Raw genomic sequence first — 21,598 nt, 5'->3', positions numbered from 1 at the left:
TGAAGGATGGATCTCATTTCAGGGCAGGATTTGAGGAAGTCGTATCCCTGCTGGAGGGCCACATTCAGAGTCTGATCCAGTCCTGGAAAGTATCCTGTCACAAGTGGGGCACATTTGTGTTTCTTCTGTGGGAGGTTCTGGGTTTGAGAGGATGAGGAAGTGGCTCTGGTTATTTGCTTCTGTACCAGATCGGGATGGTAGTTGCGGGATGCGAAAGCTGTTGTCAGGTTGTTGGTGTAATGGTTCAGGAATTCCGGACTGGAGCAGATTCGTTTGCCACGAAGACCTAGGCTGTAGGGAAGGGACCGTTTGATGTGGAATGGGTGGCAGCTGTCATAATGGAGGTACTGTTGCTTGTTGGTGGGTTTGATGTGGATGGACGTGTGAAGCTGGCCATTGGAAAGGTGGAGGTCAACATCAAGGAAAGTGGCCATTCCCATGTGGAATGTTTCACTATATACACTCCTGGAAATTGAAATAAGAACACCGTGAATTCATTGTCCCAGGAAGGGGAAACTTTATTGACACATTCCTGGGGTCAGATACATCACATTATCACACTGACAGAACCACAGGCACATAGACACAGGCAACAGAGCATGCGCAATGTCGGCACTAGTACAGTGTATATCCACCTTTCGCAGCAATGGAGACGATCGTAGAGATGCTGGATGTAGTCCTGTGGAACGGCCTGCCATGCCATTTCCACCTGGCGCCTCAGTTGGACTAGCGTTCGTGCTGGACGTGCAGACCGCGTGAGACGACGCTTCATCCAGTCCCAAACATGCTCAATGGGGGACAGATCCGGAGATCTTGCTGGCCAGGGTAGTTGGCATACACCTTCTAGAGCACGTTGAGTGGCACGGGATACAAGCGGACGTGCATTGTCCTGTCGGAACAGCAAGTTACCTTGCCGGTCTAGGAATGGTAGAACGATGGGTTCGATGACGGTTTGGATGTACCGTGCACTATTCAGTGTCCCCTCGACGATCACCAGTGGTGTACGGCCAGTGTAGGAGATCGCTCCCCACACCATGATGCCGGGTGTTGGCCCTGTGTGCCTCGGTCGTATGCAGTCCTGATTGTGGCGCTCACCTGCATGGCGCCAAACACGCATACGACCATCATTGGCACCAAGGCAGAAGCGACTGTCATCGCTGAAGACGACACGTCTCCATTCGTCCCTCCATTCACGCCTGTCGCGACACCACTGGAGGCGGGCTGCACGATGTTGGGGCGTGAGCGGAAGACGGCCTAACGGTGTGCGGGACCGTAGTCCAGCTTCATGGAGACGGTTGCGAATGGTCCTCGCCGATACCCCTGGAGCAACAGTGTCCCTAATTTGCTGGGAAGTGGCGGTGCGGTCCCCTACGGCACTGCGTAGGATCCTACGGTCTTGGCGTGCATCCGTGCGTCGCTGCGGTCCGGTCCCAGGTCGACGGGCACGTGCACTTTCCGCCGACCACTGGCGACAACATCGATGTACTGTGGAGACCTCACGCCCCACGTGTTGAGCAATTCGGCGGTACGTCCACCCGGCCTCCCGCATGCCCACTATACGCCCTCGCTCAAAGTCCGTCAACTGCACATACGGTTCACGTCCACGCTGTCGCGGCATGCTACCAGTGTTAAAGACTGCGATGGAGCTCCGTATGCCACGGCAAACTGGCTGACACTGACGGCGGCGGTGCACAAATGCTGCGCAGCTAGCGCCATTCGACGGCCAACACCGCGGTTCCTGGTGTGTGCGCTGTGCCGTGCGTGTGATCATTGCTTGTACAGCCCTCTCGCAGTGTCCGGAGCAAGTATGGTGGGTCTGACACACCGGTGTCAATGTGTTCTTTTTTCCATTTCCAGGAGTGTGTGTGTCTATATATATATATATATATATATATATATATATATATATATATATATATATATATATATATATATATACATATATATATATATATATATAGAGAGAGAGAGAGAGAGAGGGAAACATTCCACGTAGGAAAAATATATCTAAAAACAAAGATGATGTGACTTACCAAATGAAAGTGCTGGCAGGTCGACAGACACACAAACAAACACAAACATACACACAAAATTCAAGCTTTCGCAACAAACTGTTGCCTCATCAGGAAAGAGGGAAGGAGAGGGAAAGACGAAAGGATGTGGGTTTTAGGGGAGAGGGTAAGGCTCTTACGTTGTGCGTGGATGTTGGCAATTCATTGACGTTGGTCACAGGCAATCTGGTGATACTACTCGGTAGCCTGTGACAATCACTAAATCTAACGATTTCTTTTGGCAGGAGATATGAATTGGTTATATTTGTTTTTGATATGGCGAGCACCAGAATAACTTTTACTGATCTGGTTATTATGAATTTTAAGGTTGCTTACTGATTTTTGTATTTCTTTGGTGACTGGAAAAACCACGATGTGCGTACGCACTGAACTGTACTGAAACCTGAGGCCTATGTTATGTTGGAATGTGAAAATTTGGTTGTGAGTTGGTGAAATCAACAAATGTGAAAGTAAACTGTGGGTTGGTGAAGCCAAAGAATGTGAAAGTAAAAAAAAAAAAAAAAAAAATGTGCTTGTGGTGAAAGACTGATCTGTAGCTTAGTCCAAGATCTAGGTCTAGATCATGTTGGAATATGGTAATTTTCTTCTGAGTTGGTGAAACCAACAAACCTCAACACGAAAATAAAATTGCCATATAGTTTGATGTCTAGCATAGCCTGAGATATACATTCGTCATTGCAATACTCTATTTGTATGTCTTATTTCCAACTTTGCCACAAATTCCACTGATGCAGTTAAGTTATAACCTTATATAACAAAAATCACCTAACTTTATTTACGAATCATAGGAAATTACCAACAAGAATCTCACTGGCTCCCTACATCTCACTCATGATGCACCATGTCAACTTCTAAAGATTCATCGTGCAAATCATTACCAACAACAGCACACAATGGAAAATCTGCAGATACCATGAGTGCATGTTTGCATAAGGCTTGAGCAAGCGAAGAGAGTACAGCAACAATGAAATGCAGACAAGCCAAATGTAACAAAGCAGGTAGGAGACTAATTGATAAACTGCCAAAAAGATAAGAGTTGCAAATGCTAACTAGACTGTTGTGATGCATGGACTTAGAGCTATTATCTCAGTGAATGCTGCAGAAAGTTTCTGTTGCTGACAAGCTTAAGATCATATATTTTTGCTTGACCTTAATGTATTTTCATTACAGCAATAAGTTAAATTTTTAGCTGTTACATTTGTGCCATCAGCCCAATTCTTGGAATTTAATGAGGTTATCACAAAATATTTGGTTGGTGTAGCTAGTTGTGTCTCGAGTTTACATTCATTTAAGTCAAGCAATTTGTAAGCAACAATAGAAAAATTTATATAATGAAGTGCTATACACAAAACCTTCAACAGATAGAGAAAAAGGTTGTTGCTCTTTCTTAGATATGTCATCTAGGCATAACACTAATAAGTTCAGGCTTAAACCTCTAGGACTACATGTTACTCAGCATGAGTAAAGTTAGTGTAGTGTCTCAGCAACACGATTTACTACAATATCTGACATGTCTAGTCAGTGGTAGGACACATGTCGTTCAGTTGCAGTATGAAGCAACTACTGTCACTGATGTGCACCAAAGTGTTATTTAATTTCATGAACGTATAGTTACACTGAAAAATGAAGAGATTCTCTACGATAAGGGAAGGTTACCAACAAGCAACTACAGTCAGAGGTGATCATTATCTCTTTCCCTCAGCCCTGAGAGATAGTGAGCAAAATGCATTTCAGCTCTAATGAGTTTTGCACTAATTATTTTGTTACCATTAGACAAGAATAATGAAAATGGATATGAACAAAAAAGTCTGAATATATGTATATTGATAAATCAACTTTTCATTCAGAAATGCAAACATGATTACATGGACTGTTCTATCCATAATACAATTACATGTCTCACTTTCAATAGTAATATTTGTGAAAGAAGAAAAAACAGATGTATTCTGTCATGCTTAAATAACTTGCTATTATAGAACACTAGCTATGAAGCTCACCTGAAGGATTACAAGCAACTAATCACATATGACATAATGGACTTTCAAATACAACACATCAATTTTTCTTTAATGACTTTCAGGATAATGCTTTTTAAGTACCTGTGATGTTTCTTGTAGCCTCCATCTCTTACACCAGAGTTAGAGCTAGTGTCATGGACTCGTGTATGAGCAACTAAGTTGTATCTCTCGGCAAAACGTTTTCCACATGTCTGGCACTGATAAGGTCGCTCTCCTGTGTGGACTCTTGAGTGTCGCTTAAGGTGTGATCCAGACAGCAGTGCCAAGCCACAGAGACCACATTTGTAACTCTTCTGACCAGTGTGGGCCAATGTGTGCATATTGAAACTTGTATGATGCACAAATCGCTTTCCACAAAGTTCACACTGTAAAATATACAACATGCAACTGTTAGATAAAGAATGTCACGAACAAATAAACCATTGAATTATGATTAAAAAGAGAGGATTCCCCAAGCAATACAAGAGAAATCACGCTAATACATTCATCCTAAGCTTTTCCCATTCTTCAAAAAAATGATATTCTCTGTATGAAGAATTGTGATTGTGATATTACACCCTTCTTTTTATTTTAGAATCTGAAGATGGCTAATATATGGCCAAAATTGATGACTGTTACTGTATTACAAATGTGATTGTGTTCAAAATTAAAAAAATAATTTCCTGTTCTGATGCAATGGGCTTCCATATTAATTTATTTGGCAATTTCAAATACTGTAACTTTTAGTCCCCCTTCTATTCAATGTTATATAACAAAAGTTTATGCTTTTTAAATGCCAACTTCTGGGTTCCACAAATACTAAAAATAATTTCTTTAGCAATATCAGTTAATATAGCCTCTAACTACCACAGTGATTGCGACTGTCAGCTCCTAACATGCCCTGGGTGGTGCATCAAAAACTGAAATAAGCAAACAATGTTATATCCTGCTCTAACAGTCCAGTCAGGTGTGCTGACGAACTGAGCGGCCGTCTTAAACCCCCTCCCCCTGCGTGGTGTTCTCTCCGCGGTCTGCGCCCACGCATCGGCGTCTATGGTGGTGCCAGTGTAATTGCCTCGTCCGCTCTGGTCGCCCATGCATTTTCTCTGCTGAACGTCTTTTTAATTAGACCCAATGCTGGTTCCCATGCCGTGCTGAGGTTATAGCCGTAATCTTGGTTGATGAGTCCATCCCTGGTACAAATTTCGATAGCCTCTCTAAAGACGCTGTCCCAGTATTTAGATGACTGTGCCAAGACCCTGGTATGTTGGTAGTCCATTTCGTGATTTTCGAACAAACTGTGATACTATTTTTGTTCCCTCTTAATTTATCAAATGACACTAAGTTCAAGAACAAAAAAACTCATTGTCTGAAAGGTTTGCCCTGTTTAGCCTCCTTTAACGTATGGCCATATTTAGTCCAAAAAGGAGCTGACTTTGTTCGTAACATTTAACAATTACACTTGCAGTCTCTCAGGTGACATACATTTAAGAGGGTGATCATCATAACTACTTAGACAACATCCTAGAGATGTGCTACACAGTTTGAAATGGATGAGACAAGCTGTTCAGAGGCATACATATAAACAGGTGTGTAACTATCAGAATACCAAGAACATTGTGTCTATGTGCTTCCTCATGACAATGGGCTGCTAGCCCTTTATGTTCCAATTCTTCCTGTCACACAAAATAGTAACATGGCCTTTACTCACATGTGATGTTTCTTTCTGTTACAATGAAAGGAGAAGTTTGTGTAAGAAGGATGTAGCTGATATCATACAGATTATACAATAAGTGCTGTTCTGGACAATGTGGTTAAATGTTTCTTATGATAAAGGAAATAAAGTAACATCTGCTGCGATCAATTAAATTAATGCTTATATGTAGGAACAAAAATTTAATATTTTGGCAGAGAAAAACAGACAAAACAGATTATTTGTGTTCATTTATAAGCAGAATTAAGTTAGCAACAGACAATTTGAAACTGAACAGATTTGAAACAAGAACCTGTAAGTCTTCTGTCCCTAGCTACAAATATGATTCCCTCCTACAGATCTGTGATTCCCTCCTTTAGATCTACATTAGAATGAGAGAAGGGGGAAAAATAAAAAATAAAATAACTGAGTAGTCCACTTGGGACACAAAGAATTTTGTAAACAATGTAAAACTATTTTTTCATGAAAAATTCCTTTCTAATAGCAACGTCAATGGTCTCCAACCATACATTACCTTCCACTTGACAATTAGCCCTGCAGACTAACAAGCACTTCTCTTCTTTCTTAGCTTTTGTGACAACCTTCTAAATTAGTAATGTAGGGTATCTGAAATGTTCACATACGCCTCTTGATTCTTGTACAACTGCGGAAATACATAACGGTTTTATTGGTATCCCTATTTTGAAGGTAAGGAATAGCACTGTTGTCAGTATTATATATTTTTGTATTATGATGGTTACATGGTACCAGCATAGGATTTGAATTTCCCAGCAGCTGTCAAGATGACACTGCTTGGTCATACGGATGCAGTTCTCTCTACACTGTCCAAGAAAGAGAACACATGCTGCGGCCACAGGGTCTTGGATCACAAGGTAGACGGAACAGCAACTTTTAAGATGGCATGCCTATGATTGTATCTGGGCGAAGAGCACCAGTTTTACCGGCGATCAACTCCGAAGTGCTCATGAATGTGGTGGGCCACCAGCATGACAGTTATTTACACTTCACACTAGGTGCTGTCACCAATTATAGGGCAACTTCCAGCAAAGCTCCTTTTGAATGATTTTTGAGGCTCTACTGTTACTGCAATAATTACTGTTAAATGCAATGTGCACATTTGTTAACATCCTTGATGTTATATGTTGATATGTGCACTATCAGTCGCGATCAGTCAGCTGTACTTTCGAACACACATACCACCAGTTATGCCGCCACATTTCCTACAGCCGCCACTGCGGCACACGGGTGCTGCCAAGAACAATTATGCTGCTGCCAATGAGATGCAGGCATCCCTACTATGGAGCTCTGATGGCAGGTGTCCTTCAGTTCGAAAATTCATGCACTTCCCCCATATTATGTATTTGCCATCTGAATAGCATTTAGAGACTTTCACAGTGGCCAGGTCTCGACATCTTCTGAACAGACATTGTATTGAAGAATGACAGATATATAAATCCTCTGTATCTGTATGTATTTCTACATTAAAATCTACTGTTAGCAACTGACACTGCAAATATAGCAACAAAATTATGTATTATTTTACTATTTGATACCAAAATTAATATCTGTATTGTCTGTTCATGAACAACATTTGTTCTTTGCTCCTGTACACACTAAACAGTCACACAGTGTGCAAAGGACAACATAACAGACTGGTGATGAGGTTGGGATAGAAGTGGAAAAAGGAGCTTTGGATACTAGAGCACAACATTTTTTTTTCTTTCTATTGAATTCTTTTTTGTATGTGTGCATATGTTAAGTTGAAAAACATAAGTTGTAATATTTAAGTTGAGATATTTATGGAATCATGGCAAACCATGGAGAGTAGGATCTACGTGCTAAGCTGTGTCTAACATCTCTTATTTGTTTTCTGAGTCAACAAATAACAGAATTGCTCTCAGGAGTTTCTTGCCTTGTACAATTGCAAGTAGCCCGGCAGCAAAAGCACTAGAACCTAAATGAGGTTCAAATGGCTCTGAGTACTATGGGAGTTAACTACCGAGGTCATCAGTCCCCTAGAACTTAGAACTACTTAAACCTAACTAACCTAAGGACATCACACACATCCATGCCCGAGGCAGGATTCGAACCTGCGACCGTAGTGGTCACGTGGTTCCAAACTGACGCGCTTAGAACCGCACGGCCACACCGGCCGGCCCTAAATGAGGAATTCAGCTACCATCTCCGCCCTTCCAAAGGTTCGATGACATGTAGAAAACATTGAAAGAATACATATTACATCTGTGTCAACAATTTTACACCTACAATGTCACAGGCGAATCTTGTTGTGCATTGTTCTTTTCATGTATAGGAGTATACACCTAGCACCTCCTAGTGAAATTGTTTCCCCTCAGTCAGCCCCAAACCCAGCCCTATGGGGTCATAAAATGCAAGATCAGACAAATTTTTTGAGATTCTAATATACATTGCTGCTGCATGGTATAAAATTTTCCACAAGGAAGGTCGTAGAGATCAATCCTATAACTGTGGAATTGCGGGGCATGACTAAGAGACTGTAAATCCAATTCTGCCTGTGGCGCCACTGATCATGATTATTCAGAATCTATCACATCAGAGACTGAGGGCTGAAATTCTAAAGCATCACAAACCTAGCCTCAGTGAAGTGCTTAAAAGTAATTGATGCACATGAAATTCAAGACTTGGCTGAGCAAGATTTCTGCCTATCAGTTATCGCTTCACTTGAGACAAGCAACCAGTGCCCCAGTCATAGCCCCGGGTCCCCCCACACACAAACAAGCACTGCCTAAACGAGGCCCAACACACTGCATACAGTGTTTGCCACCCCATCCCAACGCTAATTACCCTGCCCAAACTCCACGCAATGCGAAGTCATGTGTGAAATGCTATGTCAGCCATGATCAAAACTGCTTCTTCAGACTAGCTGAATGCAATTTTTGTCATCGCATGGGACATACACAACCGGCCTGTCTGCAAGAGACTGAGAAAGCCCTCATCTGTTTCATGGGAACAAAGAAAAAGCAGGAAGGATGGGAATCAATGTCATTTCATAAGCAGGTTCTGTGCCTCCTGCTCAAAAATTAGACAAGGGAAGACACAGGAAACACACACAGAGGTGTTTAATGCACATATCACACACTTTAAGAATGCTGTTCCAATCTCAACATTCATGAATGCACTCTAGTGCGCTGTTGGAAACAGAGAGCAGTTTTTCACATGAGATGGACAATTGTTTTCAGAGAACACACTGCAACTGTGGATTACATTGTGAATTTGTAACCAGTCAGTGTCTTTTCAACTAGATACCGGAGCTTCTGTCATGTTGCTTAACCTAGAAATGTATGAAAAAATTGGCCAACCACCTTTGCAAACATCAAGTCTGCATCTCATCGCCTATAACAGCAACAGCATTTCAGTGCTTGGAACGTGCTGCTTACCTGCAAAACACAGAAACATGACTAAAAGTATCAACATTGGTTTGTAAGTGCTCTAGGATGTGCAAAAGATTTTTGCGCTCACATTACCTGAAATCTAATGCACAAGCCAAATTTTGCTCCACACGCCATGTGCCACATACATTACACGACGACGTGGCTACAGAAATTAAGAGACTGGAAGCCATTGATATCTTAAAACCTATTTCAGCAAGTCAGTGGGCATCACCTTTAGTCGCCATTCACATGCCAAATGGGAAGATTTGTCTTTGTGCAGATATCAAACACATGGTAAATTCACAGTTATCAATTCCTATCCACTTCCATGTACAGAGGAAATTTTGGATTGCCTCACGAGAGGACAGTTCTTCTCTACAATTGATCTTGCAGACGTCTATCTTCAGTTACTGTTGGGTGGAGAGACAAAGAAAATTTTTTGTTGTGAATACTGCCTACCTTTCGGAAGTGCCAGCATTATTTAAAAAATTTCTCGAAGAAGTAATGTCCAAGGTGTCTTTTTGTTTTGATTATCTTCATGACATAATCGTCTCTGGGCAAACACAGGAACAACACTTTAAAAATGGACAATCGTTTTCAAGTTATATAACTTGCAAAAATGTTCTTTTTTCAGCACAACGACTGAATACTTAGGACATTTCATTGATGCCAATGGTGCTCATGCTTCGATGAAACATTATTCAAGCCATTCAGAAATTGCCATCTTCTAAGAATTTACGTGAACTGTGAGCTGTTCTTGGGAAACTGATTAATACATAAAGTTCGTTCCTAATACAGTGCAAATTGGTATGCCTCTGAAACGCATCAGATGCAAAAATGTTCCGTTCCATTGGACGTTTTTCAAACACTGAAAAATGCAGTTTCATAAACCTTGCCTAATGCACTACCATCCGCTCAAATTGCCTGTGCTCCCAGTCGGTGCCTTACCCCTTGGCATCAGGGCAGTTTATCTTATAAAATTGGCAAATCAGAACACCCCATTGCATTTGCTTCCAAAACTTTGAACAGTGCTCAGATTAATTACAGTCAGCAGGAGAATGAAGCACTGCCTATAATATATGGTGTCACTAAACTTCATCGTTATCTGTATGGCAAAAAAATGTTCCCACTGTGGACCATAACCCTTTGACTTCTCTGTTTCATCCATTGAAACAAGTTCCCATCTGCATGGTGCAAAAGCTTCAAAGCTGGTCGCTATTATTGTCAAATTACCAGCATGAAAGTCTGTACAGCCCGTCGGCACAACCTGGAAGCGCCAATGCACTGTCTCATTTACCTGTCAGCACAGAGGCAGTATTCGACGGATTGAAAGTTTCTTGTTTACATATTGATTCTTCTGTCTCACAAACACTGGATTATTTCCTACTGATTCACGGTGGATCACACAAGCCATGGAGAATGACCAATCACTATGACTGCTAAAAAGTTACATTTGCAAAGCTTGGCTGTGCTCTCAGAAATGTATTCCCGATCCTTTAGTGTGAGTACACTTTGTGAACCGTAACAGTTTATCTCTTCTGAATGATGTGATTCTGCTACGTGCCTAACAAACAGATGAGAGAGTTAATACCCGTCTCATTGAAAGTCTTCTACACAGAGGTCATTGAGGAACAGTTCGTGCTAAGCAGCTGGTGCACCAACACTGTACACGGCTTGCTTGTGACAAAAGAACAGACCATGTGATGGCACAGTAACACATGCGTGATCCATCAGGACGCTCCACGCCAAAAATACTTCTCCTGGCCACATTCTGATACTCCATGGCAACACCTCTATATAGACTTTGCTGGCCCCTTTGGGCAAGCATGTTGGTTGATTATCATCAATAATACCATTCTGTTATCCTAATGCATTCACCAAACGCCACCAGCACTATCAGGGTGCTCAATTCTGTATTGTTGCTCGAAGGCTTGACATAAACAACTGTTTCTAACAATGGAGCTCCTTTTTCTGTAGAGAAATTTGCACAATTTTGCAAACACAATGGAATACAGAATGTCAGGACAGCATCATATTCACCACAGTCTAATGGCAATGCTGAATGTTTCATTCGAACATTCACGACGCAAATGTCAAATCCACGAGTTTCACATTCACCAGAAGATGCCTTACTGACGTTTCTGAGTTCATATCGTACTTTTAATGCCCCTAATATTTCACTGGCAGAACGTTCACATGGGAGATGCCATTGGACCTTGCTACATTTACTTCATCTTCGCCACTCTGCTCCAGCTTCAGACTTCACCACAAAATTTCACCCGAATGTCAGAGTGCAATATCAAGTGTACAACAGTCCACATTTATGGGAATCCAGCATTGTTCTCAGGTCAGCTGGCAGAGCCCATTACATTATTCACCTCTGCATCTACCCGTGCTGTTGGATGCTTCCTACGCATGGTTTTCCTGGGCGGTTATGCTGGTGCTTGCGAGACACAACATCAGGATGTTAGTAGGTCTGCTCTGCCCCCACCTTCCAGAAAGCTTTTGACACCGTTCCTCACAAGCGACTTCTAATCAAGTTGCGGGCCTATGAGGTATCATCTCAGTTGTGTGACTGGATTCATGATTTCCTATCAAGAAGGTCGCAATTTGTAGTAATACACAGAAAATCATCGAGTAAAACTGAAGTGATATCAGGTGTTCCCCAGGGAAGCGTCCTGGGACCTCTGTTGTTCCTGATCTATATAAATGACCTGGGTGACAATCTGAGCAGTTCTCTTAGGTTGTTCGCAGATGATGCTGTAATTTACCGCCTAGTAAGGTCATCCGAAGACCAGTATAAGTTGCAAAGCAATTAAGAAAAGATTGCTGTATGGTGTGGCAGGTGGCAGTTGACGCTAAATAATGAAAAGTGTGAGGTGATCCACATGAGTTCCAAAAGAAATCCATTGGAATTCGATTACTCGATAAATAGTACAATTCTCAAGGCTGTCAATTCAACTAAGTACCTGGGTGTAAAAATTACGAACAACTTCAGTTGGAAAGACCACATAGACAATATTGTGGGGAAGGCGAGCCAAAGGTTGCATTTCATTGGCAGGACACTTAGAAGATGCAACAAGTCCACTAAAGAGACAGCTTACACTACACTCATTCGTCCTCTGTTAGAATATTGCTGTGCGGTGTGGAATCCTTATCAGGTGGGATTGACGGAGGACATCGAAAGGGTGCAAAAAAGGGCAGCTCGCTTTGTTTTATCACGTAATAGGGGAGAGAGTGTGGCAGATATGATACGCGAGTTGGGTTGGAAGTCATTAAAGCAAAGACTTTTTCGTCGCGGCGATATCTATTTATGAAATTTCAGTCACCAACTTTCTCTTCCGAATGCGAAAATATTTTGTTGAGCCCAACCTACATAGGTAGGAATGATCATCAAAATAAAATAAGAGATCATCAAAATAAAATAAGAGAAATCAGAGCTCGAACAGAAAGGTTTAGGTGTTCGTTTTTCCCGCGTGCTGTTCGGGAGTGGAATGGTAAGGAGATAGTATGATTGTGGTTCGATGAACCCTCTGCCAAGCACTCAAATGTGAATTGCAGAGTGATGTAGATGTAGAACGCAGGCACACATCAGTGCCACCAAAATCAGCTATCGATCCGTGATTCAGTGATCCTCCTGTTGCTCAAATTGTTTCAGATTTCTTCACTGCACATTATCCAGCCGCCATGATGCAGCCATATTGGTCTGCTGTGATCCAGCCACATCAGTCTACCACAATGCAGCATGCTATGCAACTTATCAAGCTGGTGCCTCAACCTACAGCTGTCTCACCAATGGAAGTCTCCACCTACCGACCTGTGATGCCGTTGCCGCCAACTCGGCAAGTCACCTCTTGCACGAACATCGACGCTGTCAATGTTGGCTCGTCATCAGCAACCTCTGCAGCACCCTACAAGCATCTACCTGTGCTGTTCGATGCTTCCTATGCATGGTTTTCCTGGGCAGTTATGCTGGTGCTTGCGAGACACAACGTCAGGATGTGAGTGGGTCTGCTCTGCCCCCAGCCAAGCAGTTGTCCACTGCACAGGCCTCTCCCCACACCTTCTAAGTTGGGTGAGGAGGTGTGTGGTATGGTACCAATCCAGTCGGCCATACTTTCGAATATGTGCAATGCCAGTTACACTACTGTGTTTTCTACAGCTGCCACGAATGATTATGCTGCTGCCAATGAGATGCAAGCTTTCCCTCTCCAGAGCTCCAGTGGTGAGTGTACTTATGTTCAAACATTCTCATAGCAACAAAGTTATGTATTACTTTTACTATTTGATGTTGTTGTTGTGGTCTTCAGTCCAGAGATTGGTTTGATGCAGCTCTCCATGCTACTCTATCCTGTGCAAGGTTCTTCATCTCCTAGTACCTACTGCAACCTACATCCTTCTGAATCTGTTTAGTGTATTCATCTCTTGGTCTTCCTCTGCAATTTTTACCCTCCATGCTGCCCTCCAATACTTAAATTGGTGATTCCTTGATGCCTCAGAATATACCCTACCAACCGATCCCTTCTTCTAGTCAAGTTGTGCCACAAATTTCTCTTCTCTCCAATTCTATTCAATACCTGCTCATTAGTTATGTGATCTACCCATCTAATCTTCAGCATTCTTCTGTAGCACCACATTTCATAAGCTCCTATTCTCTTCTTGTCTAAACTATTTATCGTCCATGTTTCACTTCCATCTTCCATACATGGCTACACTCCTTACAAATACTTTCAGAAACGACTTCCTGACACTTAAATCTATACTTGATGTTAACAAATTTTTCTTCTTCAGAAATGTTTTCCTTGCCATTGCCACTCTACATTTTACATCGTTTCTACTTCGACCATCATCAGTTATTTTGCTCCCCAAATAGCAAAACTCCTTTACTACTTTAAGTGTTTCATTTCCTAATCTAATTCCCTTAGCATCACCCGACTTAATTCGACTACATTCCATTATCCTCGTTTTGCTTTTGTTGATGTTCATCATGCATATATCACACATTTTAAGAATGCTGTTCCAATCTCAACATTCATGAAAGCCCTCTAGTGGGTTGTTGGAAACAGAGAGCAGTTTTCCACAACATGAGATGGACAATTGTTTTCAGAGAACACACTGCAACTGAGGATTACATTGTGAATTTGTAACCATTTGATATTAGATGTAAAATAAATTAATATCAGAATTCTCTGTGCATGAATGGCATCTGTTCCTCCTTACTGTATCCACTAAAGAACCACACAGCATGCAAAGGAAGGCATAACAAGATATAATAATTTGAACAAATTACTTGTATGTGGTGCCTGATATTTACTGTTATTGTCTGTAAAAGAAATTTCGAAGTTTTAGATTGAGAAGATTCCACTGAACGTCTTCTTCAATTTAAATTTTCTGTACTCTCTGCATTAAATACGAATGAGTAACAAGCATGTCTCTTATTTTTTTAGCTGTTCTGACAAGTTTCTAAATTTAATAATACAGGGTATCCAAGATGTCCATGTACATCTCTTGACTTCTGTACAAGTGCAGAAATACATAATTACAATATTATGAAAAGGACAGATTGCTACTACTGGGGATTTTGAATCACAGACAGGCACAACAAAAAGACTACTAAACTTGTAATCATTTCTGCACAGAATGGTTTGTGTCTCTGTTAGTCTTTTGCTGATGAAGACTGTGGCCAAAAGCTTTGTGTAACTGTGTTTTAATTGTGCCTGTCTGCAACTTAACGTGCCTTCCTTATGGTAAGTAGCAATCTATCTTTTCCTTCATTGCTGGATTAGGGTATAGTGAGATTTTTATTATTAATGAAGAGTCTAAGATTGGAGACTGCCTTTAGATTAGCTAATCAGTTAGTTCCACAGACTATCTGAACAATTCTTTCATGAACATGATGTGGAATGAGTCAGTTTACAGGATATGTATACATGATTAGTGTTAACATTAATGAACCATTATTTTTTTGTCTCATTCATACAACTACAGTTAAAAACAAGTTTTTTCCCTTTTTCTTTCTTTCTTTTTCATGCTACCAGTTTTTAAATATAAATCTGTGCATAGAATAGAAGGAGATGTCTAGGAGAACGATTTTAAGTTAATTTATAATGTGTTTTGCTACCTATCAGATATTTCGTCACTAGGTAAATGATCAAAAATTTTGTTGCTTAATACTATACTCATTTCTGAGCCACTGGCAGCTATAATAGTACGTAGTAAAGATCACTTTTTTCTCTAGCGTTGTAAGTATGCACACCACTGTTCTCAAATTATGACAGATTATTTATGAGGAATTTCATTAGCGAATGCATGTATTATGACGGTGCAGTTAAAATGCCTAACTCTTTGAAGACGTAGCTGTATGACCACCACAGGTAAACACCACATTTACCTATCTTGCTGCTCACTTTTGTGCGATCAATAATATTTTTCTAAGTGGGGTGTTACCATAAAATGTTGTTGAGTGGAAAAATGTAAAACATGTCAGGCAGTTGATGTGTTGCTTTACAAGACTAGCAATCATACAAAGAGCAAAAGTAGCTGAACTTAATTGTTTGGCAAGCTCAGTACTGTGCTTCTTTCAGTTCAAGTGCTACATCAGTTGTTACCATTCTATTTATTGTACAGAACTGAATATAGTTTTTTTCCCAAAATGTAGAGTGAGTCTACTTTAATAGAAACACTTAATAATTCTTTGAAAAACAAGATTAACAATCTCTTCCGTGGCTTTCTCTCAAATGGGATTTATTATTACACTAGTATTGTGTACAAAAAGAACCAATTCTACTCGTTAAATTTTACATAGAATGTCCCTGCAGGACTCCCTTTGCGATTTCTCCCTAATCACTAAAATTTTCGACCCTAACAACATTGTTTGAATTATCAGTGCAACTTTTGCATTCTTTTATTTAGTATGATTCAAAGCTGTTGCGTGTAAAGTCATTAGTTCCACAAAACTTGAGTTTTTCTAAGAGTGTAACATGATCTACACAATAAAATGCCTGGCAATATTTCATTATTTAAAGCTTGTAATATCTAATGAGTGAATGTATAAATAGTATTCTCAGTATAGCAAGCCTTCTGGGATGCAAACTGTGATACACCAAGTAAACTGTTTCTACATAAATGTGAGACTACTGTTGAACACATTATTTTTTCAAATATTTTTAAAACAGATATCAGCAAGGCAACTGGACGACAATTATTTAAGTCTTTCTTGTCACTTTTCTTATGAGGGGGTTTAACAATTGTATATTTTAACCTATCCGGAAAAACTCCCTGTGGCAGTGACACATAGAATATTCCATAATTAAAATCCTAGCTTCCAAATGCTGTAGACAGAGAACCACTGCTCAGAATGATGTCTAATTTGAACAGCATATTACTGATGCAGAGTGAATTATAGTGGGGAAAAAAATTCATCAACTTTTTACCAATAGATGGTGCTGCTCGCGTCTTAATGTAAATGGGGTTGGCTACAAATGAGACATGAATTGCATTATGATGGCTAAGTTTTGAGTTGCACAATACTCCATCCATACAGTCCAATGTGCACGATTGCAGAAATTCGGCAGTCAACAGGTGTGTCACTGTTAGTTTGGTATGACATCCACAACGGCAAGGTTATAACACACTGGATGGGAATAAATGGCTTTTAATTGCCCTGGGGCCAAAAACTGCATAAAAACCAAAATGATACTGGGTTTTAATTGTCCTGGGACCAAAAATCATGCAAAAGGCAACATGGCAGTTTCTAATTATAATGATACATGTGCAATATGCTGTCCACCATTATCTGCCACAAATAAAATAGAAAAAAGCATGTTCCATGACAGATCAGAGTGTCTCATGCTCAGAATGCATTGAGCATGAGTGACTTCAGTTCAGTTACGTTCCTAATAGGAGCACTAAACACAAAATCTTTCAGATAACCCCCAGCCAGAAGTCACACAGATTAAAATCTGGTGATCTGGGAAATGACAGATGACAATTCTAGCATTTCCGAAATGTCTCTGCAGCAGCTGGTTCACTGGCTGTGGAATGTGCAAAGGAGCACTATCTTGCATAAAAATGATCCTACCAACACATTCACACTGTTGAAGGGTTGGAATGATGTTAGTGCATAAAAGACACTCTTATCATTTACCAGTGAAGGTACAGGTAACAGGATTCATCTTCTTGAAACAATATGGACCCCACACCACACACGTCACATTTGCAGAAAGAGGTGGCATTGGTTGATGTGTATGCGGATTTTCCGTTGCCCATATTCTGCAATTCTGGACAGTGACATGTCTTTGGAGATGGGAATGGGTTTCGTCTGTCGACGAAATGTTCCATGGCCATTTACTGTACACTATATATTAGTATGAAGTGTTTTCAGCTTTCACCTTTATGATGGCTTGAACATTGCTGGGGACACTTTCAATGAGGTGTCTGAATGCCTGAGTAAGACTGATAAACCAGTCTTCCTAAACAGCCGAAACCAGCATAACAAGGGGACCATACCCTAACTATGAAAATACTCCCATACCGTAACATCACCTCTCTCATACTTCACTGTTGGCACTACACACAAAGGCAAGTAATATCCAACAGGTATTTAGCAAACCCAAACCCTTCCACTGGACTGAAACAGGGTACAGCATGATTCAACACTCTTTTTCCACAAATCCACTGCCCAATGGTATCACTCTTTACATCACCTCAATGTTGCTTAGCACTGATGACAGCAGATGCTTGACACCATTGTACCCCCTTTCTTTTTTTAACTCCCTACACACAGTCCCTGTGCTAACTGGACTGTTGGTAGCACTTTGGAACTCGAGTGATTTCTTACACTGGTTTCAAGCAATTTTTTACAACCGCCCTTCAAAATGCTCAACAGTCCCTGTCCATCAGTACATGAGGTCTACTTGGGCTTGCTTTTACAATTTCCATTTCACAACCACATAACCAACATCTGATTTGGGCAGCTTTAGAAGGGTTGAAATGTCAATGATGGATTTGTTACTCAGGTAACACTCAATGAGTAGTCCAGGTTCAAAGCCACTAAGCTCTTTTTACCAACACAATCTGCTGCTACTGCTTTTCTACTGACAACACAACACTCCCCACCTGCTTTTGTACTGGCGGGTCAGCCTCTCATGACATCTAGTGCTCAATTCTGCATTACGTAGGGCTGTCCGGATACTTTTGATCAGATCGTGTACGTTGACATGATTTAATTTTAAAAAATATTTTAATTTTCAGTGGGACCTGATATTTATTGTTATGTTTAAAAAATATTTTGGAACATAGTGCACCTAATCAACCCAGTTCTACCACTGCCCTACTGCTTCATAACACTTCTGTTTCAGTACTGCTGTAATTCATTTGTGAAGCCCCGGTTGATATGAGGAAAAATGCAGTTTTCATTGCTGCTCGTAAACCTTTCAGGGTATAAGGTCCACAAAACTCTCCCGTTCATACCATTTCATTCAGAACTACCACGCTGAACAAAACTATAGGAACAGAAGAGTTCTGTGGAAAACCTTATATCCCGAAAGGTTTACCAGCAGCAGTTCCATCCAGTCGTGGAAGCCTTTATTCTATCAATACAGTTTTCAATTGAGAAGCATATACTGAGGCATTTGCATGCATGGGGGGGAGAAGGATTTGGATGAAGATCCACAGGTGGGCAAACAACGAAAGAGACAGTGAGTGTGTTTAGAGATCACACTGGCAACACCCCATCCCATAAAGCAATCTTGCATAATTGGGAGAGATGTTTCACATTTAGTCCAAGTTAAAATTACATGCCAGGCAGGGACTCAAATTCAGTTCCTCAATTTTAAATGACATTGGGCAACCAATGTTGTCTATACCATCACGTAACACTGCCATTATTTCTAAATCATTTTTCTGTATCAGGAACCGGACTTTGGAACAATCTTCCTCAAAATATCAGAGAAATTAAATTCCTTCCAAACATCAAAAGATAGCTATACCTTCTACCACAATACCCACCTGTCCCATACACTAGCCAGCAGCTCACGGTTGCCAATTCGCCCCTCACCTACAAACTTTCCCTCCTACATGTTTGCAGAGTTCTTTATTTAAATTATGTTTCTTTCCGAACAGCAACTGTTGCTTTCATTTCAATCTTCTCCTCTTTCTTTACACCTTCTGCTTCTATAATACTAAATATGGATTCAAAAGTGCTGAACTAGTCTATGTCATTCTTAATGCGCTTTACTGCTGCTACTACTTCTATTAGTATTATTCTTATCGTCATTATCATCATCATTATAAGGATCAATTATTATTATTATTTCTTTCTTGTCTCAGACGTTATGTCTGGATAAATATGGAAGGTGACACGGACCTTAATCAAGCGTGACTTCCTTTTAACTGTACAGTATATGTTACATTGCATTTAGGAACTTTCGGGTAATTGAACAAGTGTCAATAATTACAGATTTCTGTAGTTGTATATACAAGTTTGGATGTAGCTGTATTGCATTGATGTACTGGTGGATATTGTGTGGTATGACTCCTGTAGTTGATAGTATAATTGGTATAATGTCAACTTTATCCTGATGCCACATGTCCTTGACTTCCTCAGCCAGTTGGATGTATTTTTCAATTTTTTCTCCTGTTTTCTTCTGTATATTTGTTGTATTGGGTATGGATATTTCGATTAGTTGTGTTAATTTCTTCTTTTTATTGGTGAGTATGATGTCAGGTTCGTTATGTGGTGTTGTTTTATCTGTTATAATGGTTCTGTTCCAGTATAATTTGTATTCATCGTTCTCCAGTACATTTTGTGGTGCATACTTGTATGTGGGAACATGTTGTTTTATAAGTTTATGTTGTAAGGCAAGCTGTTGATGTATTATTTTTGCTACATTGTCATGTCTTCTGGGGTATTCTGTATTTGCTAGTATTGTACATCCACTTGTGATGTGATCTACTGTTTCTATTTGTTGTTTGCAAAGTCTGCATTTATCTGTTGTGGTATTGGGATCTTTAATAATATGCTTGCTGTAATATCTGGTGTTTATTGTTTGATCCTGTATTGCAATCATGAATCCTTCCATCTCACTGTATATATTGCCTTTTCTTAGCCACGTGTTGGATGCGTCTTGATCGATGTGTGGCTGTGTTAGATGATACGGGTGCTTGCAATGTAGTGTTTTCTTTTTCCAATTTACTTTCTTCGTATCTGTTGATGTTATGTGATCTAAAGGGTTGTAGAAGTGGTTATGAAATTGCAGTGGTGTAGCCGATGTATTTATATGAGTGATTGCTTTGTGTATTTTGCTAGTTTCTGCTCATTCTATAAAGAATTTTCTTAAATTGTCTACCTGTCCATAATGTAGGTTTTTTATGTCGATAAATCCCCTTCCTCCTTCCTTTCTGCTTAATGTGAATCTTTCAGTTGCTGAATGTATGTGATGTATTCTATACTTGTGGCATTGTGATCGTGTAAGTGTATTGAGTGCTTCTAGGTCTGTGTTACTCCATTTCACTACTCCAAATGAGTAGGTCAATATTGGTATAGCATAAGTATTTATAGCTTTTGTCTTGTTTCTTGCTGTCAATTCTGTTTTCAGTATTTTTGTTAGTCTTTGTCTATATTTTTCTTTTAGTTCTTCTTTAATATTTGTATTATCTACTCCTATTTTTTGTCTGTATCCTAGATATTTACAGGCATCTGTTTTTTCCATCGCTTCTATGCAGTCGCTGTGGTTATCCAATATGTAATCTTCTTGTTTAGTGTGTTTTCCCTTGACTATGCTATTTTTCTTACATTTGTCTGTTCCAAAAGCCATATTTATATCATTGCTGAATACTTCTGTTATCTTTAGTAATTGGCTGAGTTGTTGATTTGTTGCTGCCAGTAGTTTTAGATCATCCATGTATAGCAGATGTGTGATTTTGTGTGGGTATGTTCCAGTAATATTGTATCCATAATTTGTATTATTTAGCATGTTGGATAGTGGGTTCAGAGCAAGGCAGAACCAGAAAGGACTTAATGAGTCTCCTTGGTATATTCCACGCTTAATGTGTATTGGCTGTGATGTGATATTATTTGAATTTGTTTGGATATTAAGTGTGGTTTTCCAATTTTTCATTACTATGTTTAGGAACTGTATCAATTTAGGATCTACTTTGTATATTTCCAATATTTGTAGTAACCATGAGTGGGGTACACTATCAAAAGCTTTTTGGTAATCAATGTATGCATAGTGTAGCGACCTTTGTTTAGTTTTAGCTTGATATGTCACCTCTGCATCTATTATCAATTGCTCTTTACATCCTCGTGCTCCTTTGCAACAGCCTTTTTGTTCTTCATTTATAATTTTGTTCTGTGTTGTATGTGTCATTAATTTCTGTGTAATGACTGAAGTTAATATTTTG

At 40.1% G+C, this 21,598-nt stretch overlaps 1 protein-coding gene across 1 annotated transcript in view; it reads right to left on the bottom strand.

Moving 5' to 3' along the window:
- LOC124595323 (zinc finger protein 235-like) overlaps positions 1–21,598 on the bottom strand; it is a 45,574-nt gene that overhangs the window by 10,168 nt on the left and 13,808 nt on the right. Inside the window, exon 3 of the mRNA XM_047134023.1 lies at positions 4,172–4,455. Coding sequence (XP_046989979.1) covers positions 4,172–4,455 — 284 coding nt within the window. The remainder of the gene's footprint in view (positions 1–4,171; positions 4,456–21,598) is intronic.

This window comes from Schistocerca americana, chromosome 2 (assembly GCF_021461395.2).
Source record: "Schistocerca americana isolate TAMUIC-IGC-003095 chromosome 2, iqSchAmer2.1, whole genome shotgun sequence".
In the NCBI taxonomy this organism is placed as follows: Eukaryota; Metazoa; Arthropoda; class Insecta; order Orthoptera; family Acrididae; genus Schistocerca; species Schistocerca americana.
Note: the sequence above shows the minus strand (reverse complement) of the source record. Positions and strands in the feature narration are given on the sequence as shown.